This window comes from Botryllus schlosseri, chromosome 2, assembly GCF_051294905.1.
Source record: "Botryllus schlosseri isolate E-star chromosome 2, Bs_hap1, whole genome shotgun sequence".
In the NCBI taxonomy this organism is placed as follows: domain Eukaryota; kingdom Metazoa; phylum Chordata; class Ascidiacea; order Stolidobranchia; family Styelidae; genus Botryllus; species Botryllus schlosseri.
In genome coordinates, this window is record NC_137237.1 from 13,221,411 (window position 1) to 13,248,038 (window position 26,628).

General features: G+C 40.1%; 2 protein-coding genes across 2 annotated transcripts; both read right to left on the minus strand.

Moving 5' to 3' along the window:
- Positions 1 to 1,341: 1,341 nt before the first annotated feature.
- LOC145433668 (coiled-coil domain-containing protein 13-like) lies at positions 1,342 to 23,805 on the minus strand. Its single transcript, XM_080310830.1, has 16 exons — positions 23,669 to 23,805; positions 22,114 to 22,244; positions 19,982 to 20,097; positions 18,935 to 19,080; positions 15,189 to 15,258; positions 15,013 to 15,131; positions 12,885 to 13,000; positions 12,707 to 12,818; positions 11,956 to 12,075; positions 6,616 to 6,750; positions 4,907 to 5,026; positions 3,900 to 3,958; positions 3,722 to 3,844; positions 3,553 to 3,659; positions 2,076 to 2,167; positions 1,342 to 1,855 (listed from the first exon to the last, which is right to left on the minus strand). Exons 1-16 carry the CDS (start codon positions 23,780 to 23,782, stop codon positions 1,709 to 1,711), a joined length of 1,827 nt encoding a protein of 608 aa, XP_080166956.1. The 5' UTR covers positions 23,783 to 23,805; the 3' UTR covers positions 1,342 to 1,708.
- Positions 23,806 to 23,859: 54 nt separating this feature from the next.
- On the minus strand, positions 23,860 to 25,690 carry LOC145433673 (exosome complex component RRP45-like). Its single transcript, XM_080310838.1, has one exon. It carries the CDS (start codon positions 25,593 to 25,595, stop codon positions 24,456 to 24,458), a length of 1,140 nt encoding a protein of 379 aa, XP_080166964.1. The 5' UTR covers positions 25,596 to 25,690; the 3' UTR covers positions 23,860 to 24,455.
- Between the last annotated feature and the right edge of the window lie 938 nt (positions 25,691 to 26,628).

The window sequence follows — 26,628 nt, forward strand, 5'->3', positions numbered from 1 at the left end:
AATATACGTCCACGTGGCGAATGGAATAATAACGCGCAGCGCTTCCAACGACATCTTTGGGTAAGATCGCATCCTGGAATAGCGGTTATGCATATCGCAGGGGAAAATGGATTTTGGCAGCAATTTTTTTCCAAAACCCCAACAAACATCTTTAAAGCAATATGTTTGTATCAATGGGCTATTCGCAATTTGATAATTAAAACGACTTTGCACAGTATAATATTTCATCTCAGATGGTCATTCTGTTTATGTAAGTTAAGAAGTATTGGCAGTTATGAAGCGAAACTGTCTCGTGATTTCTCTAATTTAAAAATATACAAATTAGGTCATCATCCGTTTTGCAAATTTAGAGACTTCGCGGACCCCCGGTTGAGAACCGCTGATTTAGAGTGTCATTTATCATGTAGGCCTACCCCGGTGTACTCTTTCATGTTGGGGTACACCCCATGCAGATTTTCATGCACTCTGAGATGTAACGAACATGCGCAGTATTGCGCGCCAGTTGAAGAGTACTGGTGCATATAATAATGATCGCATAAATTCATATACATACATACATATTAGCCACGCGCGGGGTTCCGCAGAGATCTGGTACTTTCGTGAATCATACGGATTATTTGAAGAGCTTCTTGGAGGTACAGAACTTCAATATACAATTAAATAGTATATTCATATTGAAATGAACCCGAATATTTTCGGCTGACACTCGTCAGGGGTAATCGTCAGCAACTAGTAGAGAATTGGAAAGAACATTGTATATCAACAATCGTATCACAAAATATGACGTCACCAGCATGAAATTTCGAATGAGAGAGCGTTCAATGTACTATTTTTAGGTGATACAACAAAAGGAGTTCGTGTATCACCTAAAAATAGTACATTGAACGCTCTCTCATTCGAAATTTCATGCTGGTGACGTCATATTTTGTGATACGATTGTTGATATACAATGTTCTTTCCAATTCTCTACTAGTTGCTGACGATAACCCCTGACGAGTGTCAGCCGAAAATATTCGGGTTCATTTCAATATGAATATACTATTTAATTGTATACGGATTATTGTGCAAAAATCTGTTTATTACTAGTGTCGAGAATATATAATAGATGAGCAAGATAGTAATCTCCATTGTCCACAAATTACTTGTAGACTTATAGTGAAGGCGGGCCTACTGAATTAATAACAGTCGTGAAGCAGTACAACCGTAGTCGGGATTGTTACATCACAATGCACTAAATCATTTTTGAATCATCGCGAAGGACTCGAGCGCAACCGGTAACGAGCAAATTATGTTCAGACACAAATCCTACCCTTCCGTATGAAACGAATCACCATTAACGACTTCCTACAAGAATGTTATATTTGCGCACTCCGGATATGATATACACTCTCCGCCGTAAACACAAAGCAGACAAATATTGCAGTATGAAATCAAGTCAAGCTAATAAAATGGGAACACAGTCATGCCAATGTAACAGTGAAACATCGGCCTACCACGCGCAAACCAGACTCGTAAGGAGAATTCGACAGTTTTACAGTGGAGATGGATACAAAAGAGTGAAATTTACATTCAAGCACAGGAAAGTACAAAAATAAAACCACCGGCCGACTCCATTGTCGCCGTCGTTGTGTGCTAGAGCCTACAATGGTCGACGTCGATAGAATAAAACCGCAAATACATAAATATCGATTCGTCAAGAGCTCTATTATCAAGTCTTTCTCGAAGACAAATTTCTGAGAGCGTCCATGAAGACCGTTTTCGTTTGCTCCATCATTTCGTGGAACAGCGAGGCGTCTTCGGCTTTCGCTCGCAGGGTGCTTTGCAGCGATTCCTTCAAGGCCTCGTTTTCGTCGGTCTGCACAAAAGAAAGTGACGTCAAAGTTGTAAAAAACAGACCATGTCCAACGCGAGAGTCTGCGCTATTGATACCGGACTGTTTGTGAACGTATATTAGCTTCGATTCCGTTTACGATCGGCGTGGATCAAACAGAGAAACGCCTCTGATCAATAACAGATTTGGCCTACAGAGCTTCGCAAATTACGAGAATATTTGTGCGATTCGAGGCATTTCCTACCTGGATCGAAAGGAGCGTTTCGAGCTCAGTGATCTGAGCTTGCGACGGTACTTGACTCTTTCCGGCAGAAGACAAGGCTTCGTATTGACCACCTGAAAAAAGCGCGGACTGTCAGAGTTGCTTAATGCTTATGCTGTCGAGATGTTGATCGCACTTCTTATATATATCGCACCCTCTGTAAGAGATTAATATTTCCCCGCATCCCAACACTTGCAGTAGTGACTAAAATTGAAAAGGCCATCATTGCTGGCCAAGCCTTAATCACAGCCTTGTTTGCCAGTTGGTGTTTATATATTGACGACCGAAAATTGCAGTGGCCTTTGTGGAAAGCGTGGACGAATCTGATTGGTAGCTTTCTAGGTCTTAACTGACTAAAATTAGGATACAATTACATACAAGGAAACGAGACTGCACTTCATACAAGAACAAAGCAACTGAGGAACGACACATAACGACATAAAATAGGGTTACCATACGTCCTCATTTTAGGAATTTTGGTCAAATTTAGAGCAAAATTTGACTGAGATGCATGCGAAAGTTGACCTTTTTTTTCAGTCAACCACCCGACAATGTGAAGGAAAAAACTGTATTTTGGGCACTGAGCGAGAAAGATGACCTTTTTTAGTCAACCGACTACGAAGTGGTAGAAATTTGAGTTTAAAATTTTTGAAAAAGTGCCCTCCTTTCCCGATTCCAAAATATGGCAACCCTACATAAAATAATGACAATAATCAGAGACTAGACACCAAGTGTCTTGAACAATTACACACCATTTTTAGTCATCAGCTTCCTATATGCTACTCAGTATATGCCTGTGCTTAATTTTTGTTGCGTGTCAACGGCGTATGTCAATACGTCATTTTTTCACCCTGGGGTGCCGCGGAAGCCCGGTCGAGTGCCACTGATGCGAGTTCTGTTACCAGTAGCTGAGTAACAGAAATTGAAACATCACAATTGGCGTAAATCACTAAACACATCCAAATCCGAGTCTTAATAGAATGCTACTACTCAGAGGAGGTCATTAGCAAGCACAGTACTCCTACTTTTCAGGATACGCAAGTAGGTTATGCTCACTCGCAATACATACTCAAGGGGTTATGTGTTTACACTACTTCAACTTCACAATTTTAGAGGCAAAACTCTCTCTTTCCAAGTGTATGCCAATCAGTATCACAATCTGTTTACAATCTCGTAAAGCCTTGATGAATAGTACTGCGATGCCTGGCCCATGCTCTCCAGGACTTGTCCTGTTGAGCAATATGCTTGAGGGTGGTCTCAAGCACAATTTCTCGCTTACAGACAGTGTTCAAGTGTATAGGCGACCAGTCCAAGGCGTATACATCAATTCAACTGGAATTTAACAGCACTAATTCTATGTAGACACTCTTTGAGAAGTGCACGCCGTAGCTGGGACACTGTTCCCGGGCTGGAAAGTAAGCGGCATACCAATTGTAATAGAAAGCAAAAGGCCGGGCACCTGCTTGCTTCGATGATTCCAAAGCGCTTTCGAGCTTGGCACATTTCCGTCTCTCCTCGTTCAGGGATCTATTCAGGTCCTGCGACAAGGTGGTGGCGTGCTCGATCCTAAAACACGACTTTGACGTGAGAGGCTGTGAAAAGCTTTCCATGTGCCGTTACGTTACTACCTTTTATTCAACGCGGATTGTATTTCCTGATGCTTTTGATCTTCTATCATAGCGGCATTGTAGAGGGCCTGGTATTTTGAAACTTCGACTTTCAGCTCCTCTATTTGCTCAAGCGGCGTGTCGCTGTGCACAGTGAAATTATAACGCAAATGGAAAGGAAAAATCAAATTCAAATTACCTGTCACCTTTCCTTTCGACGGGAGATGGCGTCGCCTTTTTCGAATGGAACGTCTGTTTCTAAAAGACAAACAATCAACGATGACGGTTGCGCTATATCGAGCAGAGGTGGTCAGCAACTTGTACTTTTTCGGGGTAAGCAAGTAGGTTTTGCCTATATGATTCTAGACTGGTCCTAATTCTACTTCTACAGTGATTCTTAACCGGGGTTCCCACAAATACCAGGGGTTCGCTGAAGGTCAAGAAGACACACACCCGACTCATACAGCATAAATCACACTGATTTGCAGTCCAATATTCATGACAATCGTTTTTGTGTGAAAATCACGTTTATTGGTTTTGTTCTCTTAACACTGTTGTAGATACTAAGTTCATTTTGCGCACCAATATTCTATAGTAATGTATTACAAATATATAATGAATATGTGATGTAGCAGATATTTCGTTTTTGACTAGAAATTAAAGGTTTACCAGGTTACTAAAGGATAAAAATCACTGACTTGGTTCCCATTATTTAGGCAAACCAGATCTGGAACAGTGGTTCCCAACCTTTTTCGATTCATCGTCACCTTATCAAGCTCGACACAAACCCCCCTATATTTATAGATCCAAAAAAGAGGACATATAAACTGGAAATATATTCACTGGTGATTCGACTAAAAAAATGTAATTTTTCCAAGAGAGAGTGCCCAGAAGGCCGGTTTCCGCGAGTACTTTCCATTGGGTTGACCTTTTTTTAAGTCAACTTTCGCATCATATGCAGAATAAGCCGTCTTCATATGCATATTTTGGCCAGGTTAGTTAAATATATCTCACTGGACGTTCTAACATTTTCACCCCCTATCTCCCCTTTGGTATTTTCGGTCTAGAATGTTTACTATTGTATTTATTTGGACATCACTACTTCCGCTTGTGCTTGAATGGAAATTTACCAAGTTACTTCTACTTGACCATTTCTGTTCGATTCCATACTTCGAACTTGGCCCTCGACCAGTAGAGTGATCTCACCAGATTCTGGTTGATTTCTTCCAATTCTCTCAGTCTGGCGTCGCGTTCCGTCAATAGCTGTCGGAGCCGCGATATTTCCGCGTTTTCCTGCTGCTGTTTGCTGTAGACTTCTTTACTTAGCTACAAAAACAAGATATTTTCATCGCCGTTATTAATAGCGACGACAAATCCCATTAATCAGTCCGCAGTCACGAAAAATGGGCGTGAGTACAAAATTATTGTATATTCTGACACAGCGTATTTGGCCAATAAATACTGCCACGCAAATATCATCAAAAATAGATCAAACCTTTCACATCTCCACGGCAGCAAAAGCTATATTGTTAACTGAAATATATTCATTCTTTACGCTGGAAATAATGAGTCAGAAGACTAAGCTAAGATAAACAAACTTATTGCCGGCAACCCAAGCTCGACCAACCGATGTGCGATATGCTATTTATTTAAGGCAATCAAGCTATCAAAGTGATGGTGAAACTTTGAGAAACCACGCGAGACTATTTAACGAGTAAGAACAACAGTCCGAGCTTGCGTAATAATGATGATTCTTACAGAAGGTGTGGATGTCTGCTTGTGCATTGTGCAAGGTATAAGTCTCTGCAACACACCAACACAGTCACCAGTTTTGGCGATCTGCCTCCAGAGAGCATGTAAAGCAGGGGTCACCGGGTCACTAACAAGTTGCCGCGGGCTACCCATGCGGAGGATTAACGAGAATCTAGTTAATATTTCCGAGTCTCGGCGCACAGTGCGGCAAGGCAACTGAGACGCTGGTGTGGGTCCCGGTGAACTAGAGTTTTCTGTTTTTGGTAATGGGCTGAAAGCCTCCCATTGGTCGGAATGTCTAAGTCAGTGGTTCCCAACCTTTTTCGACTCATCGCCCCCATTTCAAGCTCAACGCCGATAATCGCCCCCCCAGATTTTGTGAACCGAAAAACACAATCTGTAATCATCGGCGGGTTGATTAAAAAAAAAAAAAAGTCAATTTTACGACTCGTCGAATTTTACACTTTTGCAACTAAATTACCGTGGGTTGACTAAAAAAAAGGGAATTTCTCCAACTTGACACTCCAATATAGCCGTTTAATGCGTCATCGCCCCCTTTGTCCATTTTCACCCCCCTATATCTCCCCCTTCATCATTTTCGCCCCCCTAGGCCGCCAAATCGCCCACGTTGGGAACGTCTGGTCTAAGTGAAGAAATCCAACTGAGCACGGATGAACGGCGGGAGTGACTGGCAGCCCGTCGCATTAATCAGTACCCAAGAAGTAGCTCTTGGTTTCATAAAGGTTGGTGACGCCTGACGTACAGCAAACACAGACTACATGATGTAGGTCGATGTTGGCCAGTGACGGGCCGGCAACAAAATACTTCCAAATTTCCGAATCACTCTAGTAGGTTTTGCTTCACTTACAAAATCGGTTGTCTTTTCCATTTCCTTTCATTTCCATTTCAGTTCGTGAAGCCAAGCACTATCATCTGGCTGTATGAATTTTGTCAAATAGAGAGTAGATTCTGGATGGATTCGCATCCATGAAATCCCCAAGACAGCCAGGCGACTTAACCCCCTCACATCATATACAATAATTTCTACTTCAACATGAGTAGCAGCCTATTTGGGCGAACGCCAACTAAGTACACGGCAGGTGATCGGAAGCGATCACATTGCGACCAGCCTGCGGGAAAAATAAACTGCCCGTTAAACGAACCATGGCGCCACTTTGCTCCGCCTTTTCTTTCACCAGCATGTTGTGGTGAACGAGTTTCTGCAAATTTTCCTGCTGCCTCATCAGTGTCATTATAAGCTCGTTGTCGTGCGCGCCTTTGGCCGTGAGAACGGAGATCTGGAATGTTTTTTTGTTCGATTATCACTGGTCGACATCATCTTTCTTTTCTGGCCAAAATGATCACTATTGAGTCAATTATCGTACGCTGAATACGAATATGAAGTCGCTTTTTGCCTCTCACGTCAGAATTTTTTATAATCTGTGATTTAAAATTTTGCATTTCAGTGCTAAAAAAGCCTGTTCTGTGACGTATTCCTTGCTGTTTGGTCATAGCTATCACCACTGTGACGTCATGAGCGGTGGTCAAAGTACATACCATAGGTACTCAAGTAGAAGTAGAGGTAATGGCGTCAATTTCTACTCAAGTAGAAGTAAAAGTAACGGGGTCAATTTCTACTCAAGTAGATGTAAATTTAAGTAACTTTTTACAGGTATGTAAAAAAGTCATTATATAGGCCTAGTTTTTGATATCACCATTAATTTAATAACATTTTCTTCCTTTCAAAACATCATAAGACTGCGATACAATGAAAAGATAGGAAGGCGTCGAAACGACTTGGAGTAGTCTTTGAAATCATACATCAGACATCTGCAATAATACCTGGGTCTAGGCGATGTAAAGAAGAGGTATGCACAGCACAATGGTTGAAAACTAAAGTGACATTGAGGCTGTGAAGCATTTGAAAACAAAAGTATTTACCCTTTGGTGTGCCAATATGGTTTGGAGACAGCCACATGGACATGGAAAAGATTGTTACTTTTTTCTCTTGTTTTTTTTTTAAATTTAATGTCAAAAATCAGCATAACATTCAATATCCAATTTGACTCGTGCAATACGACCGATTCCTCATGGGCCAGATGTTGCAATTGCATTGCCTTCAAAAGTTTCACCAGCAGTTGACCAAAAATTCTCTCGGTGAAGAGTATTTGTCTGAAGAATGTTCTCAGCATGAGTGTGATGGTGATCAGCAGCTATATAAAGTTGAATCAAGCTGAACTGAATAACTGTGTCAAAAATTGTAATTTGCCAAATGAATCTGCTCTTATTGTAGGCTCCAGATTAAATGCCAAACATATAGCCTACTTTGCACTGATACCACTTTTGCTTGGTATATGCATCGTGATAGTGAATACGCTCTCTTCATTGCCGGCGAACCCTATTGTGTCGATGTCTAAGGTATCATAGAGACGTTGGGAGCCGTGAATTGCGCCTCTTTATTTATGCATCAAGCCTAAAAGCTGTTTTGTCGCACAATACAAATCAATGTTCTTTTATCCCTGCAGCTGGTACAACTGGCATCAAGAGGTCTTACGAGGATATCAAATTTGGTATAAAGCATTCAAACTACTCAAACATGTAAAGTAGGGTTATGACAACAACAAAAAATTTTGCCTGTAGCAGGAATTGATGAACATTTTGGTATAAATTAATAAAATCATAATCATTTTGTTCAAATCGAAAAATGTCCCGCACAAACTAACATCAATTTTCGACACTGGTCCAAATATGGAAAAAATTTAAAATTCAAAGATATTCTTTGCTACAAATTTCATCTCCAAATATATGTCCTTCTGCACTTATTGTAAAGTTCATTCATCAATTTGACCTCCCTTTCTGTTATTATGTTAGTGCCAGGGACATCTACGACGGACATATCCGACTTCCAATTGGGTTTTGGGGCACTTTATCGCTGCAGGACATTCGACCGCAAGGATAGCAGCAAATGATCTTTGGTATATTCTAGAGCCCGACCGATATTGGATTTTTGGGTCGATACCGATAAAACAAATATCTCACACCTTAGCCGATAACCCCAATACATTCAGCCGATATTCAAAAGAAGTTGGATGTATACATAAGCACATTTTCAAGTCTTCAGAGGGCATTTATTTGAACATCTTTACAGCCATTGTAATACTTGAACATGAAATGAACTAGAAAGGCTGCATCTGGACACCTGTAAAGTGTAAGCTATATGAAATATATCAATATTCTCAGTCTAGCGATCAAAGATTATAGTTTTCTGGCTACCTTCCGCCATGTTGTGACGCAAATTGCCGTTAATTTTTCAACTCCAATGGCCGATACCGATAATTCTTTCAAAGTGTGATATCGTCTAGATATTATCGACGAACCGATAATCCGTCGGGCTCTAGTATATTCCATCCTTAGACTTCTGGTTAGAATACCAGTCTTTCTGACACGCATTTGCGATAAATAAGCATCTCCAGAGTTATTCTCTATCTGGGGAAGTGGAAGTACGCAACGCAACCCTTGAGCACCCTCTCGCATTGCGTAGAGATGGAAGTTTATGCCATTTGATCAGTGGTAATCTATACTATTTTCTTTGAAAGAACGGCATGTTCTGCACATGCCATAGATAAACTTAAAATCATCCCTACATCCTCGGTTTTCAAATATTTTCATCTGAAATTCGTGCTTGGCGGATTGCACCTAGTTTTCGTAGTGTTTTACCACATCATCTCCAAATTTGTAGCTGAGAGTTGGATTTCTTGAAGACGTTGGATCGAAGAACTCTAATATATGCTTTAAGAATCGATAATATGATGTTGGCAAGGGATATGAAAACCCATGCTCATCATTGCATTTCGCAGTTTCGAAACAACGCCATTCTGCCGTCCAGTATCAACAGATGCTACGGTGTCACATATGATATATGCGATATTCAAATTTTCCTGTACATCATATTCTTCTAAGCGGTTTTCTAGACCGCTGAAAATACCTAGAGTTGTTCTACTTTCGCCTTTTCGAACACCCAGTTTGATTTATGCCCGGCAAATTGAAATTATGCGATATATACAGTCTACATCTAAAATCGGAATTAATAATTATTTATTAATTATTTAATATTGACTGTAAACAAGAACACGATAGGAATAATTCAATCTGGGCAATCAAAATGTACCAAAATACTATTTTAAATATTCGCAATTGGAATTGGGTCAGTTAAATTCAAATCAGTCGATAAATAAATTATATAGTCTGTATCTACAAAAGAAAGCCTATCCTCCATACAGTGAAAACTGGAAAATTTTTGTGCGGGAGGTTTTTGTTCAAACAGTCTTAACTTTTGTGAGTTTTGAAATCAGGACACAAAAGCTCATCATTTGTGACTACAGGACACACAAAATTTTGAAATTTTTTTTCTAGTCATAACCCTAGTGTAAAGTTTCCGTTGATTTTGTACTCATGAATGTACTGCTGGTTCAACGATCTAGAACTACAAGGTATCCTTGTTTTATGTGTGAATGGGACAGTAGAAATGATTGAATTAAACTATAGATAACTAACATACGGATAGATACGCAACGTCCGTCGCTCAGGTCGTCAGCTATGGGATTAGCAATTATGCTGCGTTCAGATTGCTGAGCACTAATTTTCTCCGGGCAAGAGAGTGTTACGAAGGCTGTTGCGTATCTATCCGTAGGTTAGTTATCTATAATTAAACGTAAGTGGCCAATGAGGGAGTATCTTACACCAGGCTTTAAAATGTTTTAAAGCCTGCTCTTATCGACAGATCTAATGTTGTATCTCCACCATTATATGTTAAACTGTATCTCATGAAAAAGTTTTTAAAAGCTCTGATCAAAGAGAGTGCACGTTCTAAATACATTCACGAAACGTTTCTTCACTCGAGTGCTGTTACAATTAAAGAGGGTGCGTTTGTTGGATCTCAAATCAGAATACTCACCAAAACCCCTATTTCTTATTGGGAAGTCGGATTTGGAAAAAATACACGACTCTCCCTCATTGAACTTGCATCTAAATTTCTTGAAAAAACTAAGGATCCTTTTTATTTGGAGGGTTTAGTTTAGGATAGTAAAACCTCAATCTAATAAACTACGTTGAGAGCTTTGTAGGATGTGTTTCGCATCATAAACGGACCTAAACGGGCAAATGCGCCCTTAATACAGACGTTTTTTAGTAAAATTTTCAATCGACTTTTTCGAAAAAGTGTGACGTGATGGGTTAATTGTGATGGCAAATTCAGAATAAGCATCGTCGAATTAGGTCAACACAATTAATCGTTCTAAAAAAGAAAAAAAAAGTTGAAAAATGTCGACCAGTGTTATTTATAACCGAATTTATGCACTAGGTAACCTCTGTTCTTAATCGTTACCGGTACTATCATAACTCACCTGTAGCTACTAGTTGCTTGTTTTTGTTATTATTATTATATTGTAGAGACAGAATATTTCATACATTTGAAATTTGATTCACCATATTACTATGATGAGCATGAGCCGAAAAAGTTTTAGTGAATGAATGAACTTATTATTTTGCGTAATTCTGAAGGTACGCTACCATAGCCTATCCACAGCCTAACTCGGTAACCAAGTACCTTTCACAGTATGAGGTCCAGTATCATGGATTTGATTTTAATCCGCTTCTACTTGTAACGTTTTTTAAAACTGAAGCTCTGTCTTTGCTTTTCAAATAATCGCAACCACTGGGTTGGAGCAGTGGGTAGTCAGAACAAAGTACTCAAGTAGATTTTTGTAGTACCGGAAACTTGAATGCAAGTGCACATGTTTACCACAGTGTCAGATCATGATACTTGAGTCTACATATATAATTACTTGGAAGTACAACTGTATAAGTTACAGGGTTGCAATGACTCGAGTCATGACTCGACTCGAGTCACGATTTTCTCAAAATATGGAAATGACTCGACTCAATCTGTATATTGACTCGACTAGGACTCGAGTCATTGCACATGACTCGAACCAAGTCATATGACTCGAGACTCAGACGGCAAAGACTGACATTTCATTGTGATTTCCAAGAATAGGAAAGTAACCACCCTATTGGGACTTCGTCTATTGGTACTGGTACTTGAAAAGGCGACCAGAATCTGTTAAACGAGTGGAAAATTAGTATATTATAAACGCGAACCATTCGATATCACCAAACAGAGTTATAAAAGTAAGTTTAACAGGACTTTAACTGTAAACTGAGCAGTCAACACTATGACTTGGACTCGGACCAGAGTCATCATACTATGACTCGTACTCGCAGCTCTGCTCGATGACTTGGACTTGACTCGGTGGTGAATTGAAAATGACTCGACTCGACTTGACTCGAGTCGAAGCTATAACAGTGAGATTGACTCGTGACTCGGAGCCTTGTGACTTGGTTACAACCCCGATAAGTTAACTTAATGAATAGAAAAGGGATTTCTGTCATTCGCTGGCTGTTTGCCTTGTTCTACCGATGAAGAAGGAAAGGCAGAAACGCACCTGTGATTTCAAAGATTTGTTTTCGTTAAGCAGGACTTTATTTCTCGCTTTTGTCGCGTCCAGTTTCCGCTGCAAGTCGACGCTGTGTTCAGATGCTCTGCTGATATCGATCCGCAGTTCCTAGAAACAACTCGTCTTTAACGTCATGGACCTTTTCTCGCCAGTCACTCAGTGATTACTTCACAATCATCAGGATGGTGAGCATTGAGCAAACTCAAGTGTCACCCGTCTCAAAATTAATCTTTGCAAGAAAGGAATTTATCTTCATATTTCCAGAATTCCATTTACGATATTTGTGGATGCTTTGTGGGTGATACATGATACATGATACACCCATACAGGTATCAGTATCTTAAAATAGATACGATTCAAGTACCAATTTTGATACTGACAAAGTCCTGAGCTCAAAGTCAGATATGACCTAGGATCGGAAGCAAACCCAACTCTATTATGTAGGCGAGCTAAATAACGGACCAAGTGTGAATTTTGATATTTAACTGGTCTGTTTGCTGGATTATCCAAGAGTTGAAGTGCCACCTTTTAGGAGCATCGGCATAGACAAAGACATGAGCTAGATCTGTGGTAGGAAATCCCGTGCCTCCCTTCCGCAGTATTGCAATTGCTAAAATTTTTAAATGTCTATATGCTTGAATTACCCTGACCTGAAATTGAGACTCAATATCCATGTCACGAAACAATGGCGCAACACGAAACCCAACACTTGATACTGTTACTCAATAGGCTATCCAACCTCGATCTGTTCTTTCCTTTGCCTTTCCATGTTCTTTATCCTTTCCTGATTCTTGTCAGGTTTTGTGTAACTGGCGTGGCCGGAGGATACTTTTAATTTGTGTTCCAAGTCCCTTGGAGAAAAGAAAGAACAAATGTTTCTCGCTGGTGTCTCTTCAGCGTAATAATGACCGACTCACTTCACTTTGTCGTGCAAAGCCGTGATTTGTTGCGATCTGCCTCGGAAGCCAATTCCGCCGGAACTAAGGAGGAGTTGCATAGATGCGCCGGATTCCCCCGTTTCTTGTTGCAGCACCTAAAATGCAGACATGCAAAACATTACGGACAGGCACGTGTGATATTGAGTGGATAGTTGGAGAAATTGAGAGTTCTTAGAATCTGTCGCACCGCAACTAGAAGTGGAAATAATGCCGAAAAATTGAATTCGGGCACACGCAGTGTCAAGGTGACTTGGATGACTGCATTCATGACTTGACCCGAGTCAGACTCCCGACATGACTTTTGAGGACTCGACTTGGTTAATGTCCTGAAATGACTCGATACTCAAAGTCAAATTATTGAGTCAATTCTCAAGCCATTGAATATTCTAGTTCACACAGTATTCTGAGCCTGTCAGCCGCACCGAGAAAGTGACCACGTCATCACTTCTAATCATTTTTTTCTGTACTCCATTTTCATTTACGTCTTCCATCAGCAGCGATACCACAGACAAATCAGCTACAACATGCCCGTGCATGTAACTGCCTCCAAAATGGCTTTGCCTGGCAATATAATATTACTACAACCATGCAGAAATATATTCAATAAGTATCGCCTGTCAAAGAATTGCTGTGTATCACTCAAGTGTGAAGCCATTTTGGCCGATAAGTAATGCTGCCAATGTCATTTACGAACATCAATAATGAGAACAACAATATAATTTGCAAGCTATGTCAACATGGAAGGTTACATAAGTATTGGAGATGGGGGTGCAGGTGTACATACAACCCCAAACGCGTAAATATATTTAACGTTTGATCGAATTGTTGAATATTTAAAAAGTTACGTTTTACAAACAACAAAAATCTGTCCTTTCTGGGCTATTTCGATGAAATTTTATATCAAACTTCTCCGCACAAGCATAAACATATGACGTTGGCTATAGCCTTAATACAGCATTTCTGTCAGTAAATATCACTTAGGCCTACATTGCATTATACTAAGACTTAGTAGTAGTAACTAAGTAATAGAGATCGACCGATTATCGACATTTGGAACTTTCCCGATTATATCGTGGCCGATATTTTATATATAAAATTTTTTTAAATGTTGGAAATTCTACGCTCCGTGTTCTCAATCTCAAGAGATCAACGATGCAAAGAGCAATACGTGACATATTTACCCTGCATTACAATCTACCTCTACTTGGCTGATCTGCAATTCTGTATCACGTTTTGCTTTTTGGGTTATCCCAAATTTCAACGAATGCGCACAATTAAGCAATAATTCTTTTTAATTTAAGTTTTCTCGTTTGTTGTTCAGATTTCTGTGGCATGTACAAGTGCCATTTTTGGCGAAATGGTTCTCTGCTCCTTCCATATTAATATCGGCCTATGATATCGGTTATCAGCATTGTGAGAGTGTTGATAATCGGTAACGGCCGGCAAAAATCAATATCGGTCGATCTCTACTAAGTAGTGAGTACTTAGTATTTAGCATAGAGTATAGCCTGTGAGCAGTATTGTCTGCATTTAAACATATAATAACTATCGATTAATATCATCTATGTAGTTTTGAAATGGTGTGGAATCAAATTTGACGCAGTCTATCACTAGCCTATATGCATATGCATAAGCGCATTCCCTCAAAATGAAAATATTTGGTGACTTGAAATTTAACGGAAATCTGAAAATTTGAGATGACTTGACTTGCGTGATTTGAGAGATTCTGGAATGATTTGACTCAAGTCAAAATTTGCATGGACACGAAGTGACTTGCGTCTCGAATGCAACGACCTGATCCCAACGCTGGAAACAAGTAGAAGTTTAAAGGCACGCAAAATTTGAAACACAAAGTACAAAAGGGTGACCTGCTCAGAGCGTCACACTTGCCACATTTCAATTAATCTGTCCAGGAACTACTATTAATTAGAAATATAGAATATGCATAAGTCCCAACTTACATGTATCAATGGGTCGGAACATTGATGACTTATCAATTATCATCGAAGTTGCCAACAGAATAGGATTTCACTCTGATATATAAACGAAGCTTGCCTTGGGCATAACAATCGTAGAATACATATCAAGTAAGCAAGCAGCAATTTACCTTATGCGCGACTTTGAGTTCTAGCTTCAACTCTTGAATTTGATTCCTGTACTCGGCCAATTTAATGTTGACAGCCTGCAATTTATCTTGCAGCTCATTGACGTTCGTCACCGGCGGCTCTGTTGAATCAGACGAATGTTGATTTACCGCCGGAGTTTGCGAGATAATGGCAATACCTGGATGGAGAGCAAGGGAATCTCTGGGGCTTGCCTTTTTTCTTGGCGAGACAGGCGCTTGTCCATGACCCTGAGTGTGCAATAAATGAATGTATGAAATTATTGTATAACGCAATTTATAATTATATCATGGCTTGGCTTCCAAGATCATATATCGTTGAACTCTTTTATGATAAATGAAGTGTCAAACCCTATAGCTCATTTGGAAAGGTAACAACTGCCAAAAGCTTAAACAACCATGAAGTATTAGGAAAAAACATAGCATTGTCACTGTCGTCTCCAAAAATGTCGACGATTGTATTAAGCTGGCTTTCTTCTGTTTCCCAACTGACACCAAACAAGAACACCAAATGGATGAATCTATTATTTGATGACGTTAAAAAATCTCTCGAAACCCTGACAACATAATAGAATAACAAATATCAGCACACCAGTACAACAACAACATCAAAACAGATGACCTCCATCGCGTCACTCCACATATGAATGCACGTGCACCGCAAAGTGCTCGAGGTGGCGAAGGGTGAGCCATAACGAAATAAACCACCGTGACATTGCCGGTCCTGTGACCAACTGGAAACCGTCATGGTCAACCACAGAAGGTCACAACAAATTGATGAGAGGTGGTTGCATAAAGGAATAAATCATATTGCGAAAAATAAATCAGGACAGTTATAAGCGACACAACTTACGAATGTTACGTTCGTAGGTTCCACATGCAGAACGAGCCCTAACTCTCCCGACTAAGCCAATACAGTCAGAGGACATGATTAGGAAATAATCAAGAGATTACCTTATTGACATGAGTACCGTAGCGGCCAATTATTTTATGAACACAAAATTTTGCAATATCAGGAGCACAGGCGTCTCCAAAGATGTGAGAAGTCATCTGAAGTCAGATCTGCTGCCCATTGACATTTAAACATTCAAAATTGACATAATGCCCTAACGAGCGACGAATTGGGTATGAATATGATTAACAATTAGGATTAGCAAAATTGGCATTAGATGACGAAAAATATCGTCTCATGAAATTTTCCGCAATAACAGAAGTCTTGTTATTGCAACCAAGGAAAATTAACGTCAGTAGAATACACACAATTTGTTCGAAGGGTTTTGTCGCAACCCTTAAAACAGCTAATTTATCATAAATTAACTGTTGGCTTTGTAATCCATGTAACGCATAAGAACTTGTTACTAATAATAAGATGAAAATCATTTACATCAATAAATGGGTGGAAATTGGACACGGCCTTCAGGTGTCATTGTGCAACAATATCTGCACTTGGGGTAAGATTTACAATATCCGGAAAGTTACAAGTACATCATTCAAATTGATGTCAGTGCTTTAGCCGATTCCTTCAACGGATATGGGCACAAATTTAGGCTGACTGGGAAGGATGGCAGCGATATTCATCAAACAAGTCATAGGTTCACCACTGATAACCAATTGGTTTAGGAAAAACAAAGTACACATGAAGTTGGCAGCCCCATAAATAAGGAATGCACATGTGATAAAACTGGTAGAAGCTACCAGACAGGTGATTATCACCAAAGGTGTGGACCGATGTGCTGGACAACTCATCTCGGCAATTGCAGAAGATAAAGTTGTAATTGTGTTGATACTGACAACAACAATCGATTTAGAATATACCGAACATTTGTATGCATCATGTAATAAAGTGCCTTGAGCACAGCCACATCCATGAATTTTGCAATGACATGTAGATGGGTAATAATTGTGATCATGATCACAGAATAAACAATTACGGCGTAACAGACTCTCTTCTACGAGCCCATGAAGTTGCTGAGCTTGCATCTTTTGGAAGTCTTCAAATTTGAAGGGAGGATGAAGGTCTTGAAACAGGATACACGATGAACGTAGCTTCATTTCAGCAACATATCGATGCACCGAGCTTGAACCCATAGATGTAGAATTCACCTCTATTGCAGTTTTGCGCGGATTCTTCGAGTACATCTTGTGCAGTACGTTTAGATCAACATCTTCGGGTTCAAGTAAACAATCAGATTCATTGTTGACCGGACCAAATCGTGACCGAGTCAATGTTGTCTTCTTCTTGACAAATTCAACGAAATCGTTGGAATTTGGATTAACACTGGCTTCTTCCTGGTGAATTACAGGAGATGAAGGTGGAATAACGGGACATTGAGCAGGCTGCAGCAGCTCACAATTGTGAGTGCTAACTGTTGCAGGGTGCGGAGTACTATCAATGGACATTTCACAAGTGTGAAAGCCTCGATTAAAGTTGGTCGCATCAGCCGCCCCATTACGGGGGATCCTTGGAGGCTGACCGAACCAAGTATGTGATATAAGTGGCTGCGAAGCCAGCCCATTACTGGTGGTCGAGTATTGAGAAGTAGAGGACCATTTTGATTGCACAGCCGGCCCATTATAGGCTTCTGAGTACTGGCAACTGAATGGCAAATCTGGTTGCACAGCCGGCCCATTACAGGGGGCTGAGTACCGGTAATAAGATGTCTTTTCCGATAACGAACATCCTTCAACACACGTAGTAGGGCAAGTTGCAAAAATTTGACATTGCGTGGGAATGGCCAGAGTATTGAGAAAGTCTTCTGTGAGTGGTTCATAATTAATAGCATCGCCAACTGGCAGTTCTTTGTTATGGGCGTCATTACTATCCAAGCCGCAGAAACTTTTATGACTGGTCTCAGAAGCTAATGATCCAAATTGTGACGAAACTGTTGCTTTATACCGTTCAAGTTTTGACTGAGCACTGAAAGGCTCCCGTTCCAACCTTTTCAAATTGTCTTCCCCTTGCGTCCACAATGTCCGTAAGTTGTCAAGTGACGTACTTACACTTTCAGCAGTAATAAGTTTACGGAATGTGTCATCAGCAATATTCTTTGTATATAGACATAGGTCATGAAATGACAAAATTCTTTCTAATATTAATTCGGCATGGACACTGCCCTCGGTTATCTTTCCTTTGATACCGGTAGTAAGATTGTTCAACTGGGTATTTACTCGATAGAATGTCTCGTCGAGACTGTCTTTTGAAGATAGAACAGTTCGGGGAGTAGCTGCGCTCAAACATTCAGTAAAATAGGCATCGGCAGCGTGGAAGTCTCTTGCTAGACCGGCCAAGATATTGTCAGTGGCTTGCATATCAAAGCCACTGAGTGAAATCGCCTGATCGGCATCAAGGTCTTTTCTTGGACCAATAGTAATGTCATTGACTTGCGCATCAAAGTCTCTGACTCTTGATTGGAGCATTTGTAACGTAGGCAACACTCGATTTTTTAACCTTTGTCGTCTCCAAAAATGTCGACGATTGTATTAAGCTGGCTTTCTTCTGTTTCACAACTGACACCAAACAAGAACACCAAATGGATGAATCTATTATTTGATGACGTTAAAAAATCTCTCGAAACCCTGACAACATAATAGAATAACAAATATCAGCACACCAGTACAACAACAACATCAAAACAGACGACCTCCATCGCGTCACTCCACATATGAATGCACGTGCACCGCAAAGTGCTCGAGGTGGCGAAGGGTGAGCCATAACGAAATAAACCACCGTGACAGTCACGTCCTCCTAATAAATTATTATCTTTTGTTACAATGCCCATTGGAAAAAGTGAGAGCTGCAAAGGACAGGAAAACGGACCCTAGATTGAAAAGCCAACCGAGCCAGATCCGTCACAAAGCAGGTAGTTCGGCCACCAAATCACAGATAAAGACGTGGCTCGTGAATTACCTGGTTCGCTCGCTCCAGTTCAGCAATTCGTTTCAATAATTTCAATGACTTCGTTTTTTCAGCCTCCATTTCCGCAGTTAGCTCGCGATTTCGTTTTGACAAATCTACTATTTTCACAGCAGCAGTGTTAGACTGAGCCCCGGCATCTGTAAACATATCAACGACAATTTGTAAAATATGTATTAAGTCCATGCAGTGAGATCGCGGCTTGAGCCAATGACGTGACCGATTGAATTGAATTAGCAAAATTTACTATACAAATTTTAGAAGCGATAGCTTTCGTGTTTCCAAAATCTGACCTAATTGTTCTTGAGGATGGCCTACAATAGACCAATGCACCAATCCATCGAACAATTCATGATTAAATCACAAAGGCTGTTGTCAAAGAATGATTGATTGGTATTGTATTAATTTAATCATCGCTTTCTTAGACAGTCAAATGAAACAAAAATAAACAAGACAAATTTTTGTAATATAGAACTCGGAAGAGATTTGAATTGTAATTAAATCTGAAACGGCAGTATTGTTGGTATATATCTATGCCAGTATTCATTCAAAGTCCTAAGTAATAATGTTCGAGTATGACTTAAGCAACGTTTTGTTCAAATTCAGTCGTGTTTTGAACACCTACGTTTTTTTAGATTTGTAATGCTGTACATTGTAGTGTGCATCCTTTAAAGTCACTCTTGTCACATAGCACATAAAGAGGTCGTCATTATAAAGAAATTGTTTAAATGGTCGGGTGGTATGAATCTCATATCACAGCCATGGAGAGGCGTTCTTAAATTGGCATTTTTGAGAAATACATGGCATTCTACATTCAGGACGAAAATGAAAATCTCAAATTTTCAATGCCAGTAATCGTTTTTTCTCAAACGACTTCCTCTCAAAATGCTTACATGGAAAGCTTGTCAAGAAATCAATTTTCAAGTTATACACTACTGGCAATACAACAAAATTTGTGAGTCGAATTGAGTTGACGTGAGGTCATTGAATCGACAGTTTCAGTACTCGATAAAACTAAGAAAACAAAGAAATGAATCGTACTTGCAAGTAATTTTTTGTCGTCTTCCATCTTTGACACGGTCTTATTCAGTCTTCGTATTTCATATTCCTTCTCGGCCAATTGCTTTCGCAACCGGCCCGTCTCGTCTTTGAGTTCCCTAAAATAATCCAAATCGCAAAGGTGTCAAGATGATGACCAACAGCATGACCAGGTCTAATCTGTTGATATGGGCCATCGGTTCTCAACCTTTCAACTTCTAAAAAAATATTGCGGACTTGGAACCAAAAATTGACCCTAAATATAACTACAACAAATGCATGTAATTCAAATGTAACATTGTAAACTTGATTTAATGCTGCCTGTTCTTTGACGTTTGCCATTGCCAATATTATTATACTGCCAGGTGTTGCTTAACCCTTTGTGATCGGCCGGCCTACTGACCAAAATTTTACTGCATCCATAAAAATGCAGATAAAATGCGATCCATAGGGCTTAAATCGACGCCCAATATATTGCCGTAAACCTGAAGTAGCCGCCTAGCGGACTGAGACACTCGCACGGCTCAGACGCGAGAGGGAATGGCGTTATGCGAGGAAATGTTGTCAATTTTTTTTAAATGGAAGATGATTTTGTTCTTCAATTTATCCTGACGTCATTCATATGGCTTCCATTGGTATATGAACACCTGATTGTTCTCCGCGTGAATCTCTACGTTCCAACGAGCTATTACACGCTACTATAACGCTTCATAGCCCAGCGCTACGATATTGGAATGATAGAGAGGATGAGCATGACTCGCGCGGCCGCCGCTGATAAGTAATCGATTACGTAATCGCGTATTCTCGCTGAAGGCAACACGCGTGTCCACTGTCCAGTTCTAAGTAACATAATAGGCACTGCCCTGGCGACATTGCCTAAGTTATATATCTCCCTGCTATTCAAGTGCTATCAGTTTCAGTTGGTTATTGTGTGTAACTGCAATAAGGCAATCCAAGTGAACATATATTGGCTTATCCTTATTCGACAGTGCCCATATGCGCTTGGGAATTCATTTTACACGATAAAGTATTGCTTCATTTCACAACCATTTGAACTGTCTTCTATAGCGCGAATGTTTTACGTATGATCAACACTATTCATAGAAGTCAACAGTAACTTCCTATGCCATCTAAAACAGACATAGGCTGCGTCTATTTCATGTTGTTATTACAGGCTCGGCTACCGAAATAGCCTAACTCGCACGCTTATTTGTTCAGTGTTAGGGCTTGTGTCGGTTGTCTTATACAAAACTAAGCTCCATGATAGGGATATTGATGGATTTGCCAGGATAATGGCTACTTGATGCATAATTTGCAATTGCCTGAAGCAATTATACATCTGTCTGAAACCGCAACCAGCCAGGTGCTCTTACGCAGCCATGATTTTCACGTGGCAAGGTATTGCTTTCTTTCACGTCAATTTGAAACATCTTCTATGCGCTAATCTTCGATATAAGGGCTTTCATACATGGTATAAACTACAACTGGTTATATGACGTCTAGAACGGAAGGTACAATGGTTTACATTTCAGGCGTTCATTCAAGCGAACATCGTTACGAATTCAATTTTGCTGGAAACGTTTTTGCGTTTTCAATCTTCATTTCAAATAGGATATACATTGATATAATAGATTATAAATGGTCCGATGTATGCGTATTCATAAGAGCTATCCTTATAAAACGATTGTAACAGTTTATGACCAATACAGGTCCAGCTATCTTGGATTAAATAGCGACTGCTCTGTGTTAAACAGTGGCGGTCCAGTATAGGTACTGGACAGCCGGTCGCAAAGGGTTAATTGCGCTGTCCGAATTTAATGAAGTTTGTTTAAAAGTATCCCTAGATCTCACGTCAAACTTGACCAAAACGAGTTGTAGGCTAACCTTAAACAGTGTCGTAGAAGACTTTCAGCGTTGTGACGTATGCCCAAAGTAGACCATGAACTCTCTAATACAAAACCATTCAGAAAATACGTTCCAAAATTCTAAACCAATTTAAAATTTGATATATTATTTCCCTAATTAATGGAAAATCGTTCTAGCTGCTTGTATCCTGATATATTTTGCCGACCGGCAGGAAACTAGCCACGAACCGCAGGTTGAGAACCACTGATACACCATCAGTGAGTAATTACCGAACTTCTTCCCGCATTCTTGTGTTCGCGTCCTCCAAGGCCGTGTGCAATCCCTCGATTGAACTTGTTGAAACGTTGGCTGTAGTCAGCTTGAGATCGTCGCCGAGACCGAAAGAAAAGCTATCCGACGGCTGCAATCGCATAACAATTCCATGAATTGTACGTATTCACTATCAAATCAATTGTGAAGCTTGACATTTACTCAAGACTGGTTTCATTGTCATAGTGGGTAAATTGGAAATTACGGCCATACATCGGTTTCGGGGAAAATTGTGATCCGTAGCTCTGCAATACCATCAACAATATCGATAAGCTTATCAATTTATATTATAGCAGTAGGGAAACTCCAAAGTATCCAAATCATTATATGTTGTTATCAATGTCTGTGGAGAGTGAGCAGTGCTGAAAAAAAGTAGTCTACTCCACAAGAAGAATACATAGGTAAAGTTAGAATACTAAATATCTTGGCTACTTTTTCACTTTTAGACTAACAAAGAATGGCTTGTTCCACCTTTCCAGGACACAGCACATGCCGCAAATTATGAAGATTGAAGCTAGTCATAACCAAATGCCATGTTACCGTCACTCCACGTAACCGTGATTAATTTGATTCAGTCACTGGTGGAATACTATGTTTCTAAAAGAAATATATTTTGATGCACTAAAACAGTGGTTCTCAACCTTTAAGGCTTCGCGAACCCCTTTTTGACCGTCACGGCCCCTCTCAAGTTTTAGTTCAAATTTAGTTCAACTATAGTGCAACCGTCATCTGTCTTGTGCGAATATTATCTGTAGGCTTGTGACAAACAGCACCAAAATGACTTGATAATAACATCTTACTATTTATGTAGAAATTGTGTAGACTTTTAATATTTCAAATCTAACTACGTGGTCTTGAAAACCCGCCTCTTCGATTTGATGTGAACGGGTGGCGAAAATCCCTTTCCACAAAGATAGATGAGGCTAATGTAATATCAACGCGTAACGCTTCCGACGACACTTTTGGTGTGATCGCAACATTTATGGTCCCATAGTGAAGAAACATATTTTAATGAACATATCACATCACATCCAGCGTAGTCATTTTTATCTGAAATAGCGGCTATGTATATCACAGGATAAAATGGATTTCGTGCCGAGGTTTCAATCCCTTCATTGGGAAAAATTAGGAAAATACTTCAGGAGTTTTTATTTCAAACTACTTAACTAATTTGATGACACTGACTACGAAGTCACCCTGATTGATCTTACTATCTCCATATTTTTATTCTTTTCCACAAACCGCAACAAAATGTCTCGAAAGAGCAATATGTTTGTATCAGTAGGTTATTGGCCTTTGGCAATTAGACTGAGTTTGCACGGTAGGATATTTAAAATGATGCGAATATTCTGATGATATGAGTAATGAGGTTTTAGCAGTTGGAGGAAAACTGCCTGATGCTTTCCCTAATTTAAAATACTACAAATTCGGTTGACAATCATTTTGCAAATTGAGAGGACTCGCGGACCCCACGGTTGAGAACCACTGCACTAAAACGATAATTAGGTGCTGTACCTGAACATTTTCGGACATCTTTTCCTGACTCTTCGATTTCATGATTTCCTTCATTTTCTGATGCTGCCGAGATTGAAGCTCCTGCAAGCGAGAGCGAATATCGCCGGAATCCATTGCGGGCGCGATCTCTTTATATCGTTAGATATGATATGATTTCAAATGACTGCACTGTGTCTATTGCTCCATATATACTGAAATCAAAAGAGAAACAGATGAAAGCTGGTGCTGTGAGCGGCTGTGAAGTCGGGCAGCAGAAAGAGGACAGCCATAAAAGTCGCAGTCTGGATAATGATTGAAAAAAAAAATGTAAAAATAGTTGTAAGATGGCATAATTCCTAGTAACATTGCGACATCATCATTGTAGCCCCACAGGTCTACCGATTTGCAGGACATGAAATCTAACAAAATATTCATTCACATCCAGTTTATAACATTCCTGAATCATGCCAAATCTAGATTCTTTGCATACACAAATGCGTATCCCAGAGTGGAATTGGTGTCAACACCACACGCAATTTTCCGTTCAATTACATCATTATTCAGTACATGAACCCTTCTGTCACGCGCAACTTATTGCCGAAAACAACTACTGCTACCAGTCTGGGGCCAATCTATTGTTTCAGAACCCCAGAAATCGAGTCAAGATTTTTGAATGATTGGCACATAGGGTGAGTTGCACAACACACGAGTTTGGCAGTGGATCTAAGACGGAAATAAGTTTACGACCACTCCATAATTTCATTGCAAACGTAAAAGCATTCGGATCACAGCTGGCAAGCACTGAGCGCTAGTTGAGCTGAAGAGTTACGGTGGCTTCTTCCTCATCGTCATCGCTATCAATGACAATTGCTTCCGTATCGGTGACATCCTTCTTTACTGCATCCTCTCCCGCTGTGAAAGTATTCTCGGAATTTTTCATCACCCAGCTGAGCTTCGTTTCTGGCGTCGACTCGGTTACATTTTGATCCACTTCAATCTCTTCCTCTTCTGTTTCCGCGACAATTTTAACTTCGCTCATTTCATATACGTTCGCTTCTTTGTCAACACTCACCAATGTGACTGATTTCGATGACGTCAAGGACGACTTCAAGTTTTGATCTTTCGCGACTTTGTCATTCTTGATGGATTCCTTCACTAATTCAGTGAAGATTTTTGCTTTCTTGGTAGCGATATTGACGCATTTCAAGACGTGCTCACTGTTCACTTGGATGGATCCGCTCATTTGAGTGCAGCAGACTTCGCGATGCTTGTTGACGGCAAGAATCAATTTTCCGTTGCAGCAATTCTCTTCGATTTTAGTCGGGTCGTTCAGTAAAATTGTACCGTTGTCGAAAAAGGAGAAAGTTACACAAAACGGCTGATGATTGAACACGAGAGGAACGGGATTTTTTTCGTCAAAAGAATGTATTTGCACATCCTTACCGATCACCGTCACATCAGGTCTCTTGAAATGTGACAACGCGGCGATAGCTGCGATTGCTGAGCAATCTAGCAAGTTTCCATCGTGTGAAAGAATTTGGATGTAAAGGGATACATTCCAAGCCTGCTCACCTACACGTACGCACAGTTCTTCCAAGTCAACCGCTTTTGAAAATACGATAGATCGTTCTAGCAGCCTTTGTAATTCCACTCCCAATTCGCCAGGTTTTGTCGGATCAAAACTGGGTGATCCCATTGTTGACATTTCCACAAAAATACCCAGGTTACCTTCTTGCGGTCTGCTCTCTTTAGGTCTGTCCATTTCCGCGGAAACATGCGCTAATATTTTGGTTTTACCCAGTGTGACAATGCAAGTGCCATGGTCGAGTTTGTAAGAAATCGTGATGTCTCTGACAGTCTGTAAATTCCTTTTGTCCAGTCTCTTTCCCTCTTTGATACACTTTACTATGAAGTCGTACTCACATTTGGATAACGGTATCTCCCTCATGGTTAATAATAGCAACCTAATTTGACGCAAAGGGCTAACGAAAACAACAAATATGTTTATCAGAAAACAAGGCACGCTGTTCACATATCAACGATGAGCCGTCACACTTCATTTGATATGTATGGAGCCATAGTAGTTTAGTGCTGCTGAGCTATATAAACAGTTTAGTGCGGTGCAGTTCAGTTTATTTATAATTTTTATCATTTTAAAACACCACAAGACTGCGATACAATGAAAATATAGGACTTATGAATAGTATCATTTTGTTGGTACAAGCATGGAAAACTGAATGAAGCAAGATACCATAAGGAAAGGAAAGGAAAGGACGTAGTTTATTTTTATCCTCATTATCATCATTGGTTTATTAGCAATCCTTGATGTTTTTTGCGGCATACACCGACTCATGATACACATACCATGAGTGCATGATGTGCATATGCCGCTGGACAAGTAAGTGCAGATAGAACCTTTACGGCGTTCTATGTCATGCACCACCCCTTCATGCTATCCCAGTAATGCATGAGCGCCAAGCAGGGAAGTCATGGACATAGGCGCCGAGTTACGGGGTGGCGGGGTGGCGCAGCCACCCCATGAAATACTTATGGGGTGACGGCCACCCCATACAATAAGATGAAACGCTCACCGTCTGCGATTTCAAATCATCAGCGCTCTCAATTAGCGAGTCCGTGATAGCCCGTAAATGTAAACTATTTACCATTAACCGATTCGCGCGCGAATAATTGAATACGCAGCTTCGTCGGCGACGACGAACTAGTGCTTAAAACGCCCCAATAAATTGTAATGCGTGATTAGTAGGGCAAGTTTTTGCAAGTTTTTCAACTTTTTTTACATCTTCCGGCAGCTTCCTAAATACTCGTAAAATACGTAGAATGCTATTTTAAGCTGTTTGAAGGCATCTTATAGTGCAACTTTTTGCAACTTTTGTCCATTTTTTTCATGCAACTTTTTGCAACATTTTGCAACTTTTTCGATTTTTCAGGAAAGTATTTTTTATTTTGGTGAAATACACGGC

Coding starts and splice junctions, on each gene's coding strand:
- LOC145433668 (XM_080310830.1), bottom strand. CDS start 23,782: ATGGATTCCGGCGATATTCGCTCTCGCTTGCAGGAGCTTCAATCTCGG. Junction 22,245..23,668: donor AGATGTCCGAAAATGTTCAG/GTACAGCACCTA, acceptor ATGCGATTGCAG/CCGTCGGATAGCTTTTCTTT. Junction 13,001..15,012: donor AACTCAAAGTCGCGCATAAG/GTAAATTGCTGC, acceptor TCTGCATTTTAG/GTGCTGCAACAAGAAACGGG.
- LOC145433673 (XM_080310838.1), bottom strand. CDS start 25,595: ATGAGGGAGATACCGTTATCCAAATGTGAGTACGACTTCATAGTAAAG.